At 40.1% G+C, this 23,279-nt stretch overlaps 1 protein-coding gene across 4 annotated transcripts in view; it reads right to left on the bottom strand.

Moving 5' to 3' along the window:
• The window catches only part of SPHKAP (SPHK1 interactor, AKAP domain containing), a 69,962-nt gene extending 51,453 nt beyond the window's left edge, over positions 1-18,509 (bottom strand). For 3 of the 4 annotated variants that reach the window (XM_082055832.1, XM_082055834.1, XM_082055833.1), the window contains exons 1-2: positions 18,413-18,509; positions 1,235-1,337 (exon numbers count right to left, since the gene is read on the bottom strand). In XM_082055832.1, the coding sequence (XP_081911958.1) occupies positions 1,235-1,337; positions 18,413-18,471 (162 nt within the window). In that variant the 5' untranslated portion in view covers positions 18,472-18,509. Of the gene's footprint in view, positions 1-1,234; positions 1,338-16,100; positions 16,168-18,412 lie in introns of all 4 variants that reach the window. The other variant, XM_082055835.1, reaches the window with a different exon arrangement.
• Between the last annotated feature and the right edge of the window lie 4,770 nt (positions 18,510-23,279).

Below are 23,279 nucleotides of genomic sequence, written 5' to 3'. Positions count from 1 at the left end.
TTTGCAAATAAACAGTTTGATAAAATAAAATAGTGACACTTTTTCTTTTAGCTGTGTTGGAGTGAGCTGGAAAAGCCTGGTCCCAGCATACACATCAGTCTATTCAGTTTTTATACCTTATACATATAACAAAGTTCTGTAGACAGACAATACTCACCCCCACACCTGCAGTGTGGTTTTCGGGATGAGGAAGATAAATCTTTATCTTCTACATGTTTTATCTCTATCTCTCTCTCTCTGCTTACATTTATAGATATATATTGTTGTTATTTTGAAAAAAAGCAAAAAAAGGAAAGCATTATTTTTACTACTGGAAGGAAAAGGGAAAAAAAAAATAAGAATTATGGGAAAGCTGAATGAACTGTAAAGTTTCATAACATTTCTGTGTTAGAACAAATGCTTTCTTATCAGCTTGAGAATTATGCCTGTGGGAGACAGTAGGGATGTGAGGGTGTGAGGGTTATTGCAAAGTGAGAGATGAAAGATGACCTGCCCTCCTCAATAGGTCTTTGGTAGTTGCCCCATTCCTTCAGTCTGTACTGCCATAATCTGGCCCTGAGGTGGAAGAATAAAAGGAAGCATGCATGATCTTCACCTGTGTATTCTCAGTTGTACTGAAATTACCTGCATACCTAAAATGTCAGTCATCTCTGACTCCTGCTAATGATATACGTACACACGCAGGCACCAGTTGTTTGGTTTTTTTTTTCATCCACATTCTTTAAATTAGATAGCTACGTAGAAACCCGTTTTGAGCCAACAAAACCAGCAATGGTCAAATTTGTACTCTCTCTTGTGCTGCTGAAATCCTTCCAGTCAGATACTAGGGAAGGCAGAAAACTGTTTCACGAAGGATGCTCCATTGTATTGACCTGAGAGAAGCGAGGCTCTGGATGTTCAAGCTGAGTCCCAGAAACTTGCCAGCTATTGAGGAGCAGTCCTGAGGGTATTCACGTTAGGCATATTGTCAAATAATGAGGAAAAATAGGAATGTCCAGGGGGAGTTTATCTACCGTATATCTATAATGCATTTTGAGACCAGACAAGTATAGACCAGGAAGACAAAATTGCAAGATACCATAACAGCGCCCAGAATTTATTTTTCTGTTATCAGTCCTTTTCTTTTTTAGGTATTAGTTAAATTTTGTATTCTCCAATGAAGATACAAGCTAAAAAGGAAAGCCATAACCTGGGATATATCTGCCTTTGAATATAACATAAACTTAGAAGTTACCTTCTTACATGCTGTGACAGAGCTTCCCAAACTGCTTGCCGAACTGTCTGTGCTGCTGCCTTGGTGCTCTGGGACTTCATGCATCAGTGGAGATTCAAAGTTGCTGAAGAACAAAAAAGAAACAAACCCCCAAAAAATCCTTTCCGGTGGCTCAGCTACATAGGTAACTCAAATGATACCAAAATACAGTTCAGTAAAGAGACGTAGCTTAGGTTATAATAAGCTGTCTATACTCTCCTTGCTGATGTTACCAGTCTATATATTAGCTTAGTTTTCCCTTTTTGGAAAACTCTTCTAAGCTACATATTTTGGATCTAAAGTAGCAGAACAACACCTTTGAAGACTAGAAAATAGCATATAGCTGCCTATAACCATATCTGCCTGTCTTGAATGACACTGTAAAAAGTGGTAGTCTTGTTTTCATTAGCGAGCAGCTTAGAGCAGTAAATGAAGTACTTGCTGCATTAATTCAGCTTGGTAGATAAAATAAATGTTTACTGCATTTTTACCTGCCTGGATAGAAGAAAACGGGTAGTGACTAAAATGTAAAAAAACACAACAGGAGTGGCTGAATTTCTTAATCTAGATGGAATAGCTTGATAGGTTTAGAGCAAAGGTAAATCATGCACATACTCTGTTTTGTGAGTCAGCTGTACACAAAACCAAGCTCTCTCAGCCAAGTTATTTGCATGCACAGCTGGTACCACCCCTCACACTTTTCTTTTGGATTGGTTCAGGCCAGTCTTGTAAGATCTTCCTCCATATAATAATCAAACTGTCAAACTTAGTGAAGCTTCTCTCTCTGGACATGATGTGATTGCACTTAAAGACCACAAAGTGTTAAAGGGCTATTTCTCCAGAAACGTGATAGGGAAAGAGTATCCTACATGACCAAGTTCTACTTCCCAAATTGGGTCTCTAGAGTACCTTTAATTTATTGCAAGTCATCTCTGACAAGATGTGGAACATGTTGCGATAGATCACAAGTGATTGCAGCACCATGGCTTAACTAATAATCTTTCATCAGTTCCAGTGGGATAACAGAGCATGTGCAATTTCCTGGTACGCTCAATTAAGAACTAAAATGCATTTTTGTAAGTCACCTTCACTGGAGCTTAGTCAGTATGTTAAAAGGAGGCTACTTTCACTCATAGCCCAAACCCACAGGCAAATATTGTCTAAGTTCAGTACCCTCCTTGATAAGTCCACATTTAGATGTGGCCTCTGCACTAGGTACAACCGCGTACTCTCAGCAGAAGCTGTGCACTGCCTCTTTTTATAAGATGCATCATTTCTGCAATCTAATAGTAAATTACAAATCAAGTCTGACCTTCGGGTTGAAGTACAAGGCCCATTGTTTTCTCCTGCTCTACAATGAGAAGAAGACTGAGTGGCTTTGCCACTGCTTTGTCCTACAGGGACTTGATATGCTGATAATGAATGTTTGCTTTCAGTTACACTGTGTGCAGGGAACCGAACTTCTTGTACATAAAGTGTTGCTGAGTCTAAAAGCAAGGAAGATGATAGTGTAGCCACTAACTGAAAGCCATTTTGAACTTTAATTAAACAGTACAAATAGAATAGTACAATGAGACATAGCTGGAAAATATAGATAAGGAGTCACATTCTGGAGTACTAACAATTTTGTGCTGTCTCTGGATGATAGTCCACTAAGGGGTAGCATATTATATGTTCCATATAGAAGTAAAGCTGTCTTCCTAGTCATGTGGAAGGCAAAAAGATTTGTAAAATCTTCTTAATCCTTTAGAAATCTGTGTTCTTAGCAAAATAAACCCACTTTTCATTTGTAATTATAGAAAAGCTTGTTAAAAGTATATGATAAGTGAAATACACGTAGAATGACATTAAATGTTTTGAATGAGAAAAGGCTCAGACTGAATTTCAGATAGGCAACATCAACTGCCTTTGGTGTTACTGAAGTTTGGTAAACCTAAATTCTCTTGTCAGCTATCCTAGTCCTCCGAGCTGTATTTCATGTCCCACTGATTACTCAAGAGCACAGGTAAAATCAGCGACTGTGTTTCACAGGACAAGGGACAACACATTTACGAATATCCGTAACACTTTCAGAGCTCTTTTTTTGTCTTAGGATTTATGTTTCCTATGCTGTAACTGTAGAGCAGAACCCTTGTTCCCATGCTGCACTGCAGTTCAACTCTAGCACCGTGCTATTGGTATCAACTCCAGGCTCCCACTGTTCGCAAACAGGTTCATGCAATCAGGGTTCACAGTCACTGAAAAGCCAAAGAATTTTAACACATAAATGCTAAGTTATGAGAGCTACTTTGGTAACAGTTTCAGATTCCACAGCCTTTTCCTCAGTGAGTTTATGGGCATGCAATTTCTAAAAGAAGTACAGAGAAATGCATAGCCTCACACATTGGTGACCATTGATGGTCAGCTACAAGAACATCTCTGGGTATCACAGAAAGGTGACATGCAGCAGTGCATACTAACTGATGGAAAAATGAGTACCTAGCTGAGGTTCTTTAGGCTGGACATTCAATATCACAAACCTGAGTCTTCCGTAACTCAAGGAAGTGCAGTGTATGAGGTTTTGTCTAGATACCTTCAGATTCATGGGTCTTTCAACATGGAACACAGGTCCAGCTTTTCAACATAGCTTTTTCAGTTATCTCTCAGATCAAAGCTTCCTCTTTCTTAATTTCTCTGGGCACCCTTTCTAAGCTTTAATTTTCAAGATGAGATTTCTTACGAGACCCTCCTCAGGCCATACAGCTCTGTCACCTTCGCTCTGTAGCAAAGTCAGCAAGATAAACCTACTTTTCATTAGCTCCCCAAGGAAAAACTATTCTGTCTTTGAGAAGCTGACTGTTCTTATTAGTTCCTCAACAGCAGGAAGCTGAAAGAAACTGCTGCAGAGATGTAGCCATCTCATCATCAAATGATAGCTTTGCATTCACGTACCCTACTTATTACTTCACATTAAGAGTTTACACAAAGCACTAGTCTTTCAAGGCATCTGGTAGAGATTGGTGCCTTTTCACTACAAGATAAAGCAAGCTGTTGAAAGTTTCAGGTCTTAATTCTCACCTTTGCTTGGCTCCCCTTAGATGTGCTCATTTGATTTAGAGCTATCACAAAAGGCCACAGGCATAACAAGGAATCTCTGTTAAAGATGTCTCCTTTGGTGTGAGAGATCTTAATTGACAATCCACCTTTTGCAACTGAAGCTGGGAACTTTGGCCTATGACCCAGTGTTAAGAAGTATGCCATTTTCATTTTAATATTTTCATTAACAGGAGTCTCCACAGTCACTTATTTGCCACCAGGGGCTGTCTTACTGATTCATGAATTATGACTGATACTTTTCCTGCAAAGCTAAATGCTCTCATGAAGAATGTGAACAAATTTCTTGGAAATTAGAGGACTGTAGTAAATAGCTATGAGGTTTATGACACTAACCGTAATAACAATACATCCTTTATCATTGACCAAAATGCAAGCCAACTGCTTCTATTTTCCTACATGGAATAATTCAAAAATACTGACCTTGATGACTCAAGACTTAATCAAAAATACACAGCTGCTCCTAAAAATAATTATCTTTGCAGATGTGGCAGATGGTGCTACATCAACTACGAAGAGGTAATTTAAAGAATTCCCCAGGTTATCACTAAAGAAAATTAATCTTGTGAAACAATATCAGAAACTCCAATTTCCTACCATCTTGAACAAGCATAAGCAGTTTCCAAAATCTTGCTGTTCAAGAGTCTTTCCTAAGGAGCAATTTCAATAAATAACAAGTGACCATTATACATATATTTTGAACAAATCCTATTATAGCCTAGTGCTTTTCATCTCTTCATTATGATTCCTCATCTCAGCATTTTGAACATACAAAACATACTGATCCATGAAAAAAATAATCTCGATGAAGGAAGTGAACAGAACAAACACAGTCAGGTTTCTCAGTGCAATTAACTCCAAGCTATAGTCGGCTACATATCTAATGTTTTGCTAATATTTGTAGTGAACACCATGACCAACAAAAAAAGGAATTAATCTCATTTTGAAATAGAAATATGAGACAAGTGAAAGCATAACAAAATACTTCAGCATATTCTTACCTTCACACTAACAAATAAACATGAAAGCTACACAGAAGCTGGGGAAGGCAGCTGCCTTAATCCAGATCCTAGCAAGCAGCAGTTTTGAAAGGCTTGCAGCATTCAAACGGCATCCCTTAACTTCAAAGCCTTTTTGAAGTGGGCAGACTAGTTAAACTCTTTCTTCATGCTGCCTTTCAGATTTTACAGTTTTAAAATTTACCTTTACATGTAAACAGGTCAACAAACTCACTAGCAGTAAAACCTTTAGATATAACAGTGTCAAAGTTACTATTTTGATCCATAGAATTGTTTTTTATTCAGTCTGGATCATGTGTGTACTTCAATCAGAGCACACAGATGGTTAGTCAAACAGATGCTCTATAAATACCTCAAAAAAAGTCTTTCTGATTTTGTTATGGATTTGGAACTCATGTGCAGAATGTAATTGCTGGCAATATCAGGGTCTGATCTTGTAAGGTATTCATAGACTTGTTTCAGTCTCCCTTGGCTGCTGTTGACTTCACTGGCAACTGACAATACCGAAAACCTCCTGTCCTTATCAGACCCGAGTGTTTATGCAGTCTAACAGGTACAGGATTGGGTTGCTAGTTTTACAGATCACTGCACTAAAAAGAGTAGAAGTTTAAGTGCTTTATACTCAGATTGCTCATTTCATAATATCTATTGGGTACTCTCAATTTACATTTAATTTTTATCAGTGATACAGCTGCAAGAAGGCCAGGTCTTTAGCTACATGCCAGTGAAAAACAGGAACAGAGAAAAGGCAATCCATACTGTGGTACACCACACACTAAAAAAGCCTTTTCCTTCCACGTTCACAGAGCACTGAATGCCCTTTATTCTGCTCCAAATTTAAAAAGTGCAAATAAATCAGAAGCCTCTGCGAGCATTAGCAATGATCAGCCTTCTTTCAAATCATGTTTTAAAAAATTATAAAAAACCAGACAAGTTTTATTGAAGAATAAATGTAAACAAAACTAACTACATTTTATATGATCTACTTAGAAATATTCCTTCCTTCCTGTATTTACTGATTGAATTATTAAAGGAAAAATAACAAAGTTTTATGTACAAGTCTGATAAAGTTCTCCACATGCAATAGCTATGGCTGGGTATACTCAGAGGAAAGAGTTGACAATCAAATTAGGGAGTTGGCAATCAGGAGCTGAATGACAAATGATTGCGGGGTTTTTTTTGGTTAGTTTGTTTTTCGTTTTTTTTTTGTGTCTTTTTTGTTTGGTTTTTGTTGTTGTGTTTGGTTTTGGTTTTTTGTTTTTGTTTTGTTTTGTTTTGGTTTTTTTGTGGGTTTTTTGTTTGTTTGTTTGTTTTTTTCTGTTTTGTTTTTTGTTTTTCTTTTTTTGATGGTTGACTATATTTCAGGAGTTTACAGACAGAGAATCAACCTGATATGATCTGGGCTTTTGACAACAGCTGATAAGCATCCTGCCTTTTTCGCATCAATCCCTGGATTTGACATGACTTTAGGACAATTCCAGGCAGACATTTGTTATGCTGGTAGAATGGCTACTTACTAAGGAAACCTTCTAGAAATGACAGGTTTAGACCTTGCTCAGAAGAGATCACACAAAAAAGCATGTGAGGAACCATGAGATCTCTTCCTGGTAGGGTGCATAAGGTGAAGAAAGAAAATGTCTGGAAGGATATATAGGATGCAGCATTGGTAGCAATAATTTTTGAAGAGTTCTCTATTTGGAGGATTTTTAGAAGGTATGAAAAGAAGCCCTAGATCAACAACTAGGAAGCAGACAAGGTCTGATGAGGAAGAATGATTAAGATTAAGGGTAAGATTAAGGAACAGACCCTTAAATTCGTGCAGGGCTAAAGGACTGCACCTTATGGAGATTGACAGAAAGACAGCCAAGACTGCTTCTGTGTCCCGAAAGCAAGGAGCCTGTATTTGGCTCTGGAGTGCCAGCTAGGTGGGGAACTAAGGCACTATTGAGGGTTTGACTGCAGGAGAGATAAGAAATCTTGTTAAGTGAAGGATTCTCCAAACTAGGTGGGCACTGCTGATCAGGAAGATGATTTTAAAGAGAGACTGAATTCACTATGTCCAGACACAGGTATTACAGAAACAACAGAATAAAGCAGTTTCATCTCCTTTACAGCAAAGCCATGGTCTTGCTACTGTTTAAGCCTACTAAGTCAGTAAGAAGCAATATAAAGTCAGAAATATCCTTAAAATGATGTCCCACAAAAAATTCCATATTCACTTAGCGTATGTACGTGTACTGTACAATAGCAGCTGTCCTTGTGCGGTAGAAAGGAGAACAAAGAGAAACACTTGTTTTTCCTCTTAAACAAGAATGTTAATGACTGTGTGTTTATTAAGCAACTTACATTATCACTGCACTTTTGATGGCGATGCCTATGCTTAATATAGATTGTGTTGTTAGTGCAGCACTGTAATATTCCAAGTGTGTGATGTTTCTTTTAAAGATAATGGAAAAAACATTGTAACACAGCTGGAATCTGGTGCAATTTGGTCCAAATTAAATACATAATAAATGTGCCAGCAGCTCCCACAGATTTCAACTGGAAATGGAAATTCTCAGCGTTTTTCAGAATGAAGTCAAGGATGTTGCAAATTAGGCTCTCACGCTATAAACCACTGGGAAATTTTTAAAAGTCTATTTTAAATGTTTTTGTATCTGACAAACAACTTGTGTTCTCTGACTGCTCCTCTCATCCTTTTGCTGTGTACAAACTGCCAGGTGGGCATTTCAGGAGAAACAGTGGAACATGACATAGGAAGAAACAGATGATTTCATGTGGAGGATGTTAATCTTGGCTTAACTAGTTTACTAAGTATGTTTTAGCACCATGTTTATATTATATAGCCAAACTTCACAGTCAAGCCTCCAGACCAGCTTTTGCCATTGACCCGTGTGTTTCTGATTCTGAGCGTTAGAGCAACAAGACTCAAATACTGACAAAACAGGCCTCAAAGTGCAGCACGTGCAATCGTGTATTTCACTGGCAACTTTTCTTAAAAGTTAGCTTTTAAACATCTCAAATATACTCTATAAAAGCTTTTCATTAATTAAATTCAAGACAGATACTTAGTATTTCCGAAAGGAAGAGAAATGTGACAAAGATGTTCGTTACTTAAAAGTAAGTGTGTATGTCATGATTTTATTTGAATAGAAAATGCATGTAGTTAATCAAAACTTGCTAGCTGTTCCAGTGTTTTCCTTTTTAGATTGATTACAAATCAAACAGAAAGTGTGACTGAAACATCGTAGGTACTCAGGAGCATGATAGGAAGGTGAACATTACTTTCATGTTTTGAATGGCATGTTTCTAATGTTCTGCAGACTTTCTGAAATTCTTTGTCCCTGTTCTACTCAGAAATAATAACTCTGGCTTTGGAAACCTGAGATTAACAAAGGGCTGACTTGTTACCAGATATTTAAGAGAGAAGCTTGGGAATTTCCTACTGTCATAGAATCACTTCCAGGGACTTTTAAAACGGTAAATGGCAAAGCTGTTTGTTAGTGAAAATGCACTAGTAATACTGGAAACTCAAATTTTTAAATACAGAATCTGAATTATGGAACAGCTTGAAGTCCTGGGGAAAAAAAAAAAAAAAAGAACTATGTGTAATACCAGCCGAGAGGCCATGATATCATGCTATACAGTGGTCTTTATTACAAATCATCAGATGCTAGAATTAACTTCAGCATAGTATAGTTAAAGATGCAGGTTTTCATATCACAGACATTAATGTTTCTGAATACTAAAGGAAATTATAATAGTTTTTTTTTCCAAGTGCCTGAGGATTCCCCAGCCATCAATAAGCCACAAAACTTATCAGAAAAGCACAACAACCTCTTTTTTCTTTTCCTTTTTTATCCCCCCCCACCCTGCTTCTCTTTTTGGGGGCACCATTGTTCTAATTCATGAAGGAGGTAGCACATTAAGTGGAATGGTGAGATAACCTTCATCCTCAATATAACAGTGGCTTGCAGAGAGTTTGGCAGGCCATCAAAGTCATTTTATTCTTCTTTTTGGCAGAACAGGAGATCTAAGCAGGCATTTTGAACCCACCTGCTCGAATTCCTCTTTTTTTGCCCAGCCCTGAGAGAATTAAGACTTTGCTGTTAGGAGCAAAGTCAGAACCTTTGGTAGATATTCTTCCATGGAGACTCTACCCTTCTTCTTCCATTCTCAAAAATAACATTATGCAATTGTAAAATAATTTCTACAGCTGTAAAAATGAAGACAATTCATAGTCTATTGTCATTCATTTCCTTGGACAGGTAGCTTCACCAAGGCATCTATATATTCAAAAAACAATTGGTCAAAACTACTCAACATGGTTGTGATGTTGGTCCCTATTAAACTCAGTTTGTCTATGGTAAATATTTTATTTTAACAGTATCTAAAGTACTTTCAAAAGGACCTATCTAGTAAATGTATTAGTTCTTCAACTCCATTCTGGTTTCAAGCCATTTTTATTTGAAAGAAAGCCAAATTGGTTTAGATTCCTGCTAAAAATTTCAAAACACTGTTTAGGATTATAATAGTGTTCAGAAACCGGTTTGTTTTTATCTTAATTAATGATACTGGAAAAGTAAAACAATAGTCTAAAAATAAGCATCTTCATTTAAAATATTCACAGAAATTTCCTATTCTCTTTAATCCAGTATTGTTTTTATGACCACCCGCAGTTATATTCATAAACTATTTAAAATGTCAGGGTACATTCTGAAGTTATTTTAATGCCAAAGAATACATTCTGTCACTGCTTCTTCACAACAAATCTTATTTTAACATAATTTACATGCCTGAAATATTCCTGAACAATTCTGATTTGCTACTAATGTCCCAAAGGAACACAAATCTTATAAATTTTGATGCTAAGTTAATATGTCAATAAGTAGCAATCTGTGACAAGTTATAGAAAACAGGGCCACTTGTTTAAAAGTATGAGTTTTTTAAATGTCAGAGATGTGAATAAAATGAAGCTGTCTCTAATTATCTTGGCTTCTAATATGATAAAACATACTTTCATATAATTCTATCAAGATACTACAAGCATTGTCTTTGGTTCAGCTTGCTTGAGCTTGTGAAACTTTTTTTTCCATGGACTGTAATGTGATTAACAGGCTTGAGTGGCAGGTATAGAGGCAATATTATCTTTTGTTTTTTTTTTTTCCTAGCTTATACCAGTGTCAGGAAAGCATGAGATTTCAGTCCAAGAAATGATGATTGAGTTTTTTTGACCAGATGAGTCCTTCTTCTTTCTACCCCCTAAAATTGACTGCCTTTCTAACTATATATAAGGAACATATGACATTATCTCTGACAGTCTAGAAGTGCATCTGATCAATGAAATTTTTGACTTGTTCTTGCTGTGACATACAAGGTCCAGCAGGACTATCTGTACCATTGACTGAGCTCAGATTAAGCTCTCAGATAACCTTATCATTACTTGCAGTGTGATTACGTGAGTACTTGCTAAATTGGTATTCTTACATTGACACCTAATGCAGAAAATATAGACCAGACCATGTGTAGACAGGGATTTTCAGTTATCTACCTGGAAATCAAGAGGAGATTTTGTTGCAGAGAATCTGAGAGAGATTAAATTGCTCTTTGGTGCCACTTGCTCTTTTTAATGCTTGGTCTTTACAGACAAAAGTGTTTCTATTAGATGTTAGTTCAGATACAGACAGGTTCACTTGCACCATAATCTAGGAATAATCCTAAAATAACCAGTAAAGCTGACCATGTAGTTGTATCATAACAAAAAGGGTACATAAATTGACTATCTGTATCATAACCATTAGCTTGTCCAGGCTTCTTTTTTAAAAATAAGAATAATGCAGCAGCATGAATTTTTTGTATTTTGTAATGCATCCAGAAGTGCCAAATGGCTGTAAGTCACAGTACAAAGGAAGCTGAAGGTGGTCACTGTCTCAGGGGCAGGGACGTTACCCCGCCTCAGCAGAGCCTAGCAGCAACCATGTTCTTCCCGTTAACTTCATTAAGAGCGGAGGTTGCCTCTTGTTTCTTGTGTTTAAGTTTTACTCTGATCAGCACTGCAAACACTAAGCTTTTTTGATACAAAGGAACAACAACAACAAAAGATGTATACGCTTAAACCCCAGGTTTTGCCAAATTACTCTAGTTTTATTAATGAGGGATCACTGTAACAAATTCAGCTGGAGAAAGACACAGTATAATAGCGAGATCTAGTTCTGTATACCCCAAAAGCAATCCATGCAAAAGTAAATCTCGTTCTATGTTTTTTTTTTTTCTTTTTTCTTTGATTACTGCATTTGGATTATTATTTGTGTTATTTGTTATGGTGTATCTCTAGTTTCTCAGTAGTTACTCAATTATTTTTCTAATACATGATACCTCAAAAGCTATGCCTTCCGAATCAGAAAATTACCTGTTAAACTCAGATATTATGTGCTTACTTATGAATTAATTTTACTTCTATGAAATAAAAATCTGCTACTGATTATAGCACCCAGCCCAGAGACACCTCTCTCTCATACTTGGATGCGTTATTCCATAACATACAGTACTGATTTCCATAATCTTAGAAATATGGCTATACTTCTAGAAGTATCAAAACTTTGTATTTGGCAACTATATTAACATTTAAAGTACATCATGCAAACCACTGATACAGTTCATATATGCTACTTGCTTTTAAGAATGCAAACAACGTGGCCATCGGATTTCACTGGGGTTTTTTGCATATAAACTCTTTAATAGTCGTGCTATTACTTCAGTATTTTTACATATTCAAGAAGCAATTAATTTTTTTCTAGTTGAGGGGAGGGCCCTATTCCAAATTTTGTGTGAGAATAATGAGCTTTTCATTTCAATATCACAGCATGCAAATATTTTCCTTTTAAAAATAAATGAGCTGTTCCTTTTTATTGGATGTCTACAATGGTAATACGGATATTTCACTGAGAAGGAAGACATTGCCTTGACGACACAGAAAATGAACAATCTATAGGCATGTTATTGAACTGTTACCCTGCTGATTTGATCTCTTCCTTTTTCAAATTGAAATAGCATAGACAGTTATAAATTAATCTTAGGGGAAAAGGATTCTGACCTAATTCAAACACGGTTCTGAAAACTGAGAGACACCTTTTCTTTCTCCCTTTAATATTCTGAAGAGCCACTGCATGTAATGAACAGCTTCACTGCTGGCAGAGATGCGCTGTGCCTGGTATGTGAAATTCTGATAACTGTGCTATCTCACAAGGACTAAATGAGGACCACTGAAGTTTTACATTTTCAAAAGAAAATACAAGTCCAATCCTGTGCAACATTCTAAGTAAACCGAGCCTTCACTGAAGGGAAACTACAGTGCCCAAGTAATTTAAGATTACTGCACAGACAAGCACTGCAGCCCCCCTTGGCCTGAGCACTCGCTCTTTTCCTACAGGTCTGCCCCTGAGGTGGGTGGTTTCACCCAAGCTTTCTGGATTTACCCTGCCCATACACCTTGTGCTGTCTCTCCAACAAGAACATTAACATCCATGCAAGAAAATACCTACAATTCTAACTGGTTACATAGTTGCTACTAAATAACTAACTCTATACTATATCCCACCACGTGGGTGTCTGGCGTATCTTTGGGAAAGCCAATCATCAAAGTTAAACTATTACCCAAATCGAGGAATCCTAACCTCTGTGCATCTTCTTGTTTAAAAAGTTTTAGCTGTAACCCAAAGATGTCTTAGTTCAATTAATCCTGGTTTTCAGCAATTTATATAATCAACCAAAACTTCTCCAGAAAACAAAAACCTTCTTTAACGCTCAGAAGCTGGTTGTTGCAAGTGCATAAGTGCATGGAGGCAGCTCAGAATAGAGTGTACAGGGTTAGCCCCAGTCTTAAAAGTTACCACTTAGAGTTACACAGGACTCATTGACCACTTTTGAATTTCACTATCTGGGAAACATGCACTGCAGCATCAGGTTCTGTGTTTTTAAAAAGTCCTCTTTCTTTCAGCTATAAATTAAACAAGATTTAGAAAGGAAACATCCTTTGATAAAAAAACCACCGACTACCTATTATGTGTCACGGGCATTGGCAGCAGCCTGATATTTGATAATAATCAGGCAAGCCTTGAAGTGAAGAAAATTAATGAGGGAAACCAAAGAGATTAATGAAAACAATCCAAGCTTGAGAAGACTAAAAAAGAAGGTTTAAAATTCACACTGGGCACCAAATACAACCTAGCATGGTATTAATCTGCATGTACTAAATTTGTACTTGTTATTAAAACAGACATATCCAGTATAATTTTTCCCCTCTGTTTTCAGTGAAGCAGAAGGAAAGTGTACTGTACATGCAGTCTGAAGCACTATCTAATCCACTGATAAGCAAAGAACTGCTTAAAAAATTGGGAAACAACCCCAAGTTTCTTACGTGGAGCTCCTGAGAGCCATGAAGTGTTTCACAGTGCCCTGTGCCTCCCGGTGCCAGGCAGGCTTGCGCTCCTGCTCCTCCTCATAGAGCACAGCCAGCACCGTGCTTTGACAATTTGACAATTTAGGTTGCTTTTGATTTTATTAATAGCTGAATTTTTTCTCCCCTCACCCCAGCGAAGGAAAACATCTCTGAGAATTGTTGCCTATGTTTGACAACATAGGTTAGCTAGATTAGTGAAGTGCAGCATGTCAATTCCAGAATTCCCGCCACTGACAATCAAACTGACATTGTAAGGAGGTAGTGAATATCCAAAATGATCATGTTAGATATTTTTTTCTGGCTACTTCACTCAAAACATCTGTAAATTCTTCAGCCCATTTTTATTTAAATAAGATTTGTTATACAGCTGTTTCTCGTTTACAGAGATGGAAAAATCTGGAGAACTGATCTGTAAGCTATGTGGTCAGTCTCATCAAATATCACCCCTCACCACCTGAATAGTTGTCTTTGCTTATTTCATTCCACTCAGCACTGACAATTGTCCAAAATAAATTCTTAGTACTGATTCCTGTTGGATTATATGATGCTTTTCTGTTTGTTTGGGGTTTTTTTTACTTTTTTTTTTTTTTAATGATTTTTTAAAAATGATTTCCACCAAATCTGTTTTCTCTGTTATACAAGATCTGGGCTGCTTTGCTGGACCGCAAGAGCAGGGATCACCTGAAGCCTGTGATATTAGTGTTACTGTCTAAGTGACCAGCGGCAATGAGTGTGTGCCACATGCCTGCTATCTGTGAGAAAGGTCTGATAGAGCTGCAGCTTTTGGATCTCTTCACAGCTTTGAATATCCTAGCATATTCATCAAATGTAAAAAATGTTTGGTTTCCAGCTGGACCCTATAAAACCAAAAAGGTTTTTCTTGGCCACTCTCTGTGCTTTATTTGCCTAAGTTTTCTGCTACACCAGGTATTAGTGAGATGTAGCAAAGATATTTCATTTTGTGTTGGTGATACAAAACTTTTTGTACTACATGGAAAGTTTCATAGAAATAGTCAGATATTCTTTGGGCTTGTTGTTTCACTGTTTAAAATATAAAACTGGCTACTTCTCATCTCTATTGGGTGGATATGCATTTTAATTCTTTTGAATTACTGTTCAGTCTGATGTTGCTTTTAAGCCCTAGCACTGCTTCTATTTCTGAATTGAAGAACAGTATTTACAGTGTGTTGAAAGCATGTGCCAGTCCAGAAGATGTGTCTGAAGACTCCTATATTCCAGCTAGGACCACTTTCAGATAAACAGGTTTGGCCAAAAATTGCATATGTGTATAGGTTTAGTTTCATAAGCTTGAGCAGAGGAATGGCAGTGTTACCAAAAGGGGTGGTTGTATTTCCTTAGGCAGCTGTGCAAGAGCACCCTAAATAGTCACCATCTTACGCAGGGAGACAGAAGCAGGGAAGTTCCTGGCACATACGTAAAAAATTCAAGTATTTTTCTTCCTGTCTCTCACCTGAAGAGGCAAAGTGAAAGCTGGTATGTTAAAGGTCTTAATGTGGTTTTGTTACTCCACCATAAAAAACCCAGTAATTTGTTATAGACTACAGTTCCAGCTTCCTGACTGTGATGTGCACCAAAAATGTCTTAGCTGCTGGAAGAAAAAGTGACAGCTACCAGTACTGTGCAGTTCTCTGCAGCTGCTCATCTGATCCCCAGGGTAAGTGTTCACAGTAAGAAGCTACTGTCAGAAATGGTAATTTATCAGTGGATATCCAAAGGCCACTAGCCTGCTCTACTGTGCTCCATAGTGGCTGCAGGCATCCAGACCCAGGGCTTATGGTTTTGCCTTCAGATATGGAAGCTGAAGCAAGGGAAGGTATCAAGCAGGAGTTAAGGTGCACCTTGAGTTTATGTGGAACTCAGATAGCAATTGCAGTGTGTGATAGAAGAGTCAGAAAGGTGAGCAGAGCTGTGGACTTCGTTTAGGAAGTTTAGTGTAGATAAGGTGTGAATAGCTGCAGAAACAGGCCGGTGCCCAAAGTGATTCTGTAGGGAAGATGCAAAATACTATTTGATTTATAACAGTTTGACAGTGAAAACTTTCTTTGGTAAGCTAACTCCTAAATGCTATCATTCATTGTTTGTATCTCTTGACAGCTGCTGTAACTACTTCCCAATCAAAGTTGCCCAATTACTGTGTGGTGGGCATGATGAGCTGAAAGAGTATGAGGAAAAGTTATCTGTCCCATGGCTTCCCAGGTGTGCTTTTTCCCCAAGGTTTCCTGGTGAAGACAGGAATGGCCTAAAATTACTCACTGACCTGGTCACCTTCTTTCCTGGAGTCCTCTGACCCTTATTCACAGACAGAATGTATGAAGCATATATACCTGTTCAGCAAAGAAAGGGTTACCTTGATTAACAGATAACAAGCAGCTGACAACATACCAGCTGCAGGAGATAAAAGACATGAAAAAGAGAACAGTAGTTCTTGGTGCAAGGAAGTCTGACTTGCTTAAACTACAGGAAGAAAATCTCTCATTCTTCAAGAAGAGAAAGGTATGTTGCTCACAAGAGCAAGATAAGCCTTGGCCTTGCTACAGAAATAGATAAAGTTTTCTGGGTAATAGAACTAGCTGGGGAGATGACCAGATGGCAGAGCTCTGAAGTGGAGTAGGATTGGTTTCCTCAGTTTTATACACTGATGAAAAGCTTAGCAACAATTGTGTGGATTTGGAAGGTGGTTGTATGCCTATGAAGATGGAAATGTGTAACAATGAAAGCAAGACCACAAGCAAGGAAAGTAGCAGCTCGTTTAATTTGTAATACCTTTTAAGACTGTCTCTTTGGAACATCTGTTTCATCCTAACCCAAGTTACTGGGGTCAAGATTATATTCTACCTAATTTTTCTTGTAGAGTGTGAAATATAGGCCGTCAGATCAGATAACTTAGAAGTCTCTCTGGCCTTAAACTCTGAGTCTCACTTTCAGATTGTGGCTTCCCACAAAATATTGAAGTTAGTACAATCACCTTGGTATTCAGTGTGTAGAAATTGCATATAAAATTACTATCTGTGATTAACAACAACATAAAAAAAGGAAAAAGCTGAATCTTATTCATTTCACTCTGAAATACCAAGGGAAAAATCGGGAAGGGCTATTTCTAGGTCAGGCAATTCAGATCAAAGTGCAGAAACATTAATTAAGCACTAGTCAGTCAACTCTCTTTGAGGGGCTGCTGTACAGCTTTTTGTTTCCTTCAAGTGAATAACAGCAATTTCTACTGAAAGTAATTATCTCCCACTTAAGTCTCTCCCTTCCCCAACCAGTTCCTCTTGAGTGTGCAGATAGTTATATATCGTTTCACTACCTTCCTTTTAAAGCCTGTGTTTTCTTAGAACTTTATTTCTATCCTTTTTATGACTTGTCTCTCATTGGGACACTGCACTGGAAACAACTATAAGAAAACAAATTGTAATAATTTGCAACATAAGCTTTTTATCCCTGGTAGTCTTTATCACACTTCAATGGTACAATTTATATGATACTTTTGTCTGCCTCCTATCATCAAAATGCAATTTACTTGTGATTGTTGAAAATTATGCTTAACCACATCTTGCATCTCCGGTAGGCTGCTCCTATCTGTGCATCAATTTCCGTCTTGAAGGAAGTTTTGTGCTAATCTGTTGTTCATAAGTGCTATAAATACATGTTTGATGGAGCTGGGATAATAAAAGTACAGTGCTTTTTCGGTTTTCCTTCATTGTGAAGGAATCTGATTTACTAGGTGGGGTACACGCATCGAAGTGATTTAAGCACAATTCCCAAAGGTATTTTATTAAGCGCTAATTATAATAACTTACCGAGTTTCTTAAGACGCTACGGTCTGAAAACAAGCTGTTATAGCGAAAGTAGATGACAAAAATCTACATTTTTCTTCTTAAGAAAAGCCCTTTAATTGTTGCTTTTCGCGTAGGAGCAAAGCCTTGACCAGCTTCTGACAGGTAGCAGCGCATCCCCAGCCTTTCTGCAGCTGAACGGTGCCCGTTTCGGCTGCTCCCTCTGCTCCCAGCCCTCGTCCTCCCCGGCCGCTCCCGCCGGCAGCGGCTCCGAGCGGCCGCCACAGCCTTCCCCGCGGCCGCCCGGCCGCGCTGCCCCTCGGCCACCACAGAAGCGCGGCCCGGCGCCTGCGACCGCCCCGCCGCCGTGTGACAGCCCTCAGGCGGGGGGACCCCTTCCCCGCGGGCTCCCTGGTTCTTGTGCCGCGATAAGCCCAGGTAGGGGTCCCCGGCAGCGGGCGTCCAGCGCGGCTGCTCACCGGGAGGGGACCGGAACCGTTACTCACCGGGCAGGCGGTGCGGACCCGCGGGCGCCCAGCGCGGCTCCTTACCGGGCGGGGACGGGCGGCGCCCGGAGCCGTTATCCGCGGCAGAGAAGCTGCACCTGGAGCCGTTATCCGCGGCAGAGAAGCTGCACCTGGAGCCGTTATCCGCGGGCGAGCGGCTGCACCCGGAGCCGCTGTTGACGGGCAGGGACGGGCGGCACCGGGAGCCGTTACTCAGCCCCTCGCGACGCGGCGCAGCTCCACGCGCGCAGGCGGCGGCGCGCGGGGAGGGGCGGGGGCGCGGGCCCTACCTGGTAGCGGCGCGCGGGGGGCGGCCGGGCTCGGCGTCGGGCGCGGGGAGGCCGGACATCGCGCGCGCGGCGGCGGGACCCTCCGCTCCGGCGGTGTCGGGGCAGCAGGAGCGCGGCTGCGGCACCTCCCGGCCCTGCCCTCTGCCTCACTCCGCCCCGGCCGCCTCCCCCGTCCCTCCCTCACGGCCGGGCTCCGCGGTGGCGACGGGCCGGGGGCCGCGCTCCCCGGGGTAGCGGTCAGCGTGTATCCCCGCCCGGGGCGGTGCGGGCTGCGGCGGGTTCGAAAGCGGCACCTCGGGCGCGGGCTGGCCGGGCGAGCGGTGGTCAGGCAGGGCAGCGCCGTCCCTGGGGCTCTTCACACCTGAGAAGCGCTGCCCGGCAGCGGCTGTCGAGCCCGAACGCGTCGGGAGGCGGCGGGTCGGGGTTGTTGCTGTTCCGCGGGAGCGATGCAGCGGCCGCCCCGAGTTCGGGATGCCAGGAGAAGTTGCTGCTGTTGTGCTCGGTTTGCGGTGTGGGAACTGGAATGTGACAATGAAGCGTTGAGTGACTCCAGCAAGGATCGTTGCTGACTCCTCGTTATGAAAGTCATGATGTTCTTGGAGCCCCAGCCCCGTAAACCATGTGATTTAAATGATGGAAATGTCTTTCTTTCTGTCTTAAATGTGAGACTCAAGAATTTAGAAAAGGAGCCTACTTAGTTAAGTATCACTTATGTCTCGTTTTTGGCTCCTTTAGATTCTTTGATATTGTTACTCACAATAGCAGTCCCCCCCTCCCCCCCCTTTTTTTTTAAAGAAAATACTAAGTGTCTTGTGGCTTGGCTTTGTCCTGTTTGCGCACCCATGTCTGAGAATCTGTGCAGTAAAATTATTAGAGTTTGTCTCTAGTCATGCAAAGGTGAGATTAAAAGCATCTGAGTCACAGATGATGCACAGTGCAAACATAAGTTATTAGCGAACCCTGAGCTAGGGTGTCTGCAGAGCCTCCGTGGTTCAGTAAGGAGTCCTTTGGCTCAGGTGTAAGATTTGTAGGGCTGGAGACAGCTGTCATCACCTTGTAGTTGCTGGCAAGGTCCCCCTTTTACTGAGATTTGTTTTCAACACATTTATGATGTAGGTCGGAGCCCAAGGTCTGCTCTGTCCAGTTAGGTGATGAATATTTTACTTTTGTTAGTTATGTAGCACACTGTGCTCAACAGAGGACTTCAGCAGTAAAACTGTGGCAAGAACTTATAGATATCCACAGATATTGCTGGAAGCTTGACTGCTGTATGGTGAGCCCTGCTCTTTAGTCATTGCTGTCTTCAGAGGAATGCTGAGTGAATTCAAAAGCAAAGAGGAAAGGGCAGGTGGCAGGGGTAACTAAATCCATGCTTTGACAAATATCTTTTTTCTTCTGCAATAAAGATTCTGTGTTTCTGTCCTTTAAATGCACCATTCCGGTGTTTTTTTTATACACCTTGCTATTCCCTTCAGTTGGCACAACCTTGTGGAATCAGGAAATTTAGTGAGTTTTGGAAGGGCCTGGGGCATGTGGAGGGAATTATTTTATATATTAAGTCAGGTTTTGTTCTCTGTTCCAATTTACATTGCAGAAAGTTCTTAAGCATACTTTGCAGCAAGAGGTGTGGTACCATTTAACTACTGAACCAACATTTTTCACTGTTAAGAAGGGCTACCTGAAGGGTTTGCTCTTGATTACTTTTGCGTAACTAAGAGGAGAAAGTTTCTTGTTAATTTTTAAACACTTCTCAAGACTTTGTGCTAAAGATATGGACTATCCCTGCTATTGTAGCAGTCATCTGTCAGCTTGTGAAGTGACAGATGAGAGATGGCAAGGCTGATAGCTACATCATGGTGGTTAAGGGCAAATGGGAATCAAAGCAATGGGAAGTATTTGGTTTTAAACGTGAACTGGAGAAGCTGGGAAAACTAAGAGACACTGCAGCCTCTTAGGGGAGCACTTGAGATATGCTGGCCAAGAGCCAGCCCATCTGACAGCATAGAGACCTGAGGAGTCTTTCCAGGCTCTGAGTGAATGGAAAGTCCTGAAATCCAGAGCCAGATGAACCAGAGACTTTATCTGCCCAGGCTGGTGTTGAAGCTGATTGTCTGCATGAAACGTTACCAACTCTGTTTAATGCTTGAATGTCAGCCCCTCTGATGTGGCTCCCTCAGCACTGTGCCATGCCTTTCTGATGCTCTTACAGTGCTCTTGCACCCCTTCATTCCTGGAAACAGGCTGTAATGCAACTTTCCGCTTCCCCACTTCTTACCATGCATATTCCATGTTTTGGGGTCACTCAGGCTCCCAGGTTTGCTGTGTTCCTCAACCCTGTTGACTGTTTCTCATCAGCTCTTCTCTAACAGACACCATTGCCCTACCCATGTAGCACTTAAGATTTTCTATCAAGCTTTCACTTGATCAGTTACTTTAATTTCACCTATGTTCTCTAAGTTGTTTGTACATGACTTTGCATCAGACGTCCAATTTTGTATTTTAAGTATTGTATTTTCTCTTCCTTGTTGTGGCACCCTGATAAATTAAATGTTGTTGCCACCAAGCTTCTAATCTTTCACACATTCTTCCTCATTCAGTAGCTTGTCTGCTCCTCCTTCTCTGTCATTATCTTATCATTTTCCTTCATTTCTTCTGCCCTAGATATTTACTGTGATCTCAGATTGAGTCCACATGTGACCCCTGCCTAGATGTCTCTTAGGTTGTATTTAAGCTAGTCATTAAAGCTGGTCAAAGCCTGTTTGCTGGCTTCATGGACACAGAGTTGGGCATGGCTTGTGCCTAAACTCCACTAGTTTTGAAAGCAAGTGTGACCTCATCCAGACTGTGGTGTGTGATTTGGTGTGTGGTTGATGTTTGTTTGTGTTTGTTTTTCTGAACAGAAAACACTAACAATTAAAGAGTACAACTGATCCCAGAGCTGTGTCTGGCTCTGTTGACACACACACACAGAACATGTAACACAGCTGTATATACCAGTCATGAATATGCTGGAATTTCTCATCTAACTTCTCTAATGCCTTCCCTTGAACACATCCTGAGCATTGCAGTCTCTTCATTCTGTATATCCCTTCTTTTGTTTCATGGTTTTATGTGCAGTAGTTACTTAAACCTTGTCACCACCAATGGTAAGGCAGTTGATGTAAACTTACCCCTGTGATATTATATTTTACTTACATTCTTCATAGCTTTTGAAGAAGAGGCTCAGACATTACTTGCCTACAGATGTTCTCTTTGACTGTCTCACACCACCTCCCATCCTTAAATCTTCTGTTACCCTCCTTTTCCCTAGCAGCACACAATTCTTTTCTCTCTGTACCTTTTCTGTTATTTCACTTCTTTTATTTATCTATTTTTTTTTAATTTATTGTTGTGGCTGGTGGATTGTTTTTTTGTTTGTTTGTTTTTCTCTCCCTCTTGGCTATTCTGCTTTAAGTCCTTTAATTTTATAGGTATGGTTTTCACATTCCTGTTACAGCTTCTGTGGTATTGTTGAGATTCTTTGTTGTGAAGGAAAGAACAGAGAGACTTTCAGCTAGGGACAGTTTAGAGAAAGGAAATGACCATTTTTTGTCAGTGATATTTGCACTCCAGAAGTTCATAACAGGTTTTCCCCTCTCTAATTTCAGATTATCTGCTCTTGTGAGTTGTCAGGAGGAAGAGATCTGTAACACAAAAAGAGGGAAGGAGATGTTTTTTCCCCATTAGAGGTGGGGGTATTTGTTGCTCAGTGTCACCTTTACATTTGGTCTTTGTTCCTGACGTGATGTGGCTCTGAACCATCCTTTCCTCATCAGAGACAATGCCACTCATCTGTCCCTTACTCCAGCTGATAGCACAGAGATTACACACTCCCTGGTTCTTGCTTTGATTTTTATTACATCCTTATAATTGATGCAAAGCCCTTTGGTTCTCATCTTGTAACTTGTTTGCTTGTCTCTTTTTTGTATTACTCATTCTTTATTTTCTGGGTCCATCATCCTGCAAAAACTTCACAAACCTGTCATGTATAGACGTGGTCTCTTCTGTCGCTTCTATTCACCATTTCAGAGCCTGGTTTTGAGCCAGCCATTATCTCCTGATTTTGTCACAACCCACCAGAAACTTCCTCATTTCGGGTAACTGGCTCTCCTCTTAGCTGAAAGCTGGTAATCTTGATTTCTGGGGGAAACAGCCAAGTACAACTTTATGCCATTGTTCTTATTCCTTGACAATTGGCACATAGCCTAGGAAACTTATTCGTGGAACCCGACTTGACAGAAGAGAACTGATTACTGTCACACATTGACTTATTTCAGAGCTGTCACTCGGAGTGTATTTTTCCCCTCAGGTTTTAGATATCTATTGGCAACGGGAAGAGACTACTGTGGCATTTTAGCTAGCTAGGTCTGTCTTTTATATGTCAGCCTAGGACACTGTTCCTGTACTGGATAAAAGAAAGTTAATGGCCAGAGAATATAATATTCTTATATTTCAAGGATAGAGTATTGCAGTTGTATACCTTAAGATTTTGAGGGTTTAGACTTTTGTAAATATTCAAAGGGGTTATTTAAAAATAATTAATCAGCCCTTCTGATAGGAAGTTAGGCAGAATTGAGCAAACCACTGCAGAGTTTTTAGTTTGAGCTGACAGCAACTGAAACAATAGCACTAAACAGAGCTGATTGTCACATGAGAAAGTATGTCAATCATTCCTGAAAAGGCAGAGGGAGCCAAACTTACACTAAGTCTTTAATTTGGCTCAAGCCATTCTTGGAGAATATTCAAAACCCTTCTGGACATGGTTCTGGACAACCTGCTCTAGCTGACCCTGCTGAGCAGGGCGGTTGGACTATGTGATCTCAAGAGG

The sequence above is a fragment of the Streptopelia decaocto genome (genome assembly GCF_964273445.1).
Source record: "Streptopelia decaocto genome assembly, chromosome: 6".
Lineage (NCBI taxonomy): Eukaryota > Metazoa > Chordata > Aves > Columbiformes > Columbidae > Streptopelia > Streptopelia decaocto.
Note: the sequence above shows the minus strand (reverse complement) of the source record. Positions and strands in the feature narration are given on the sequence as shown.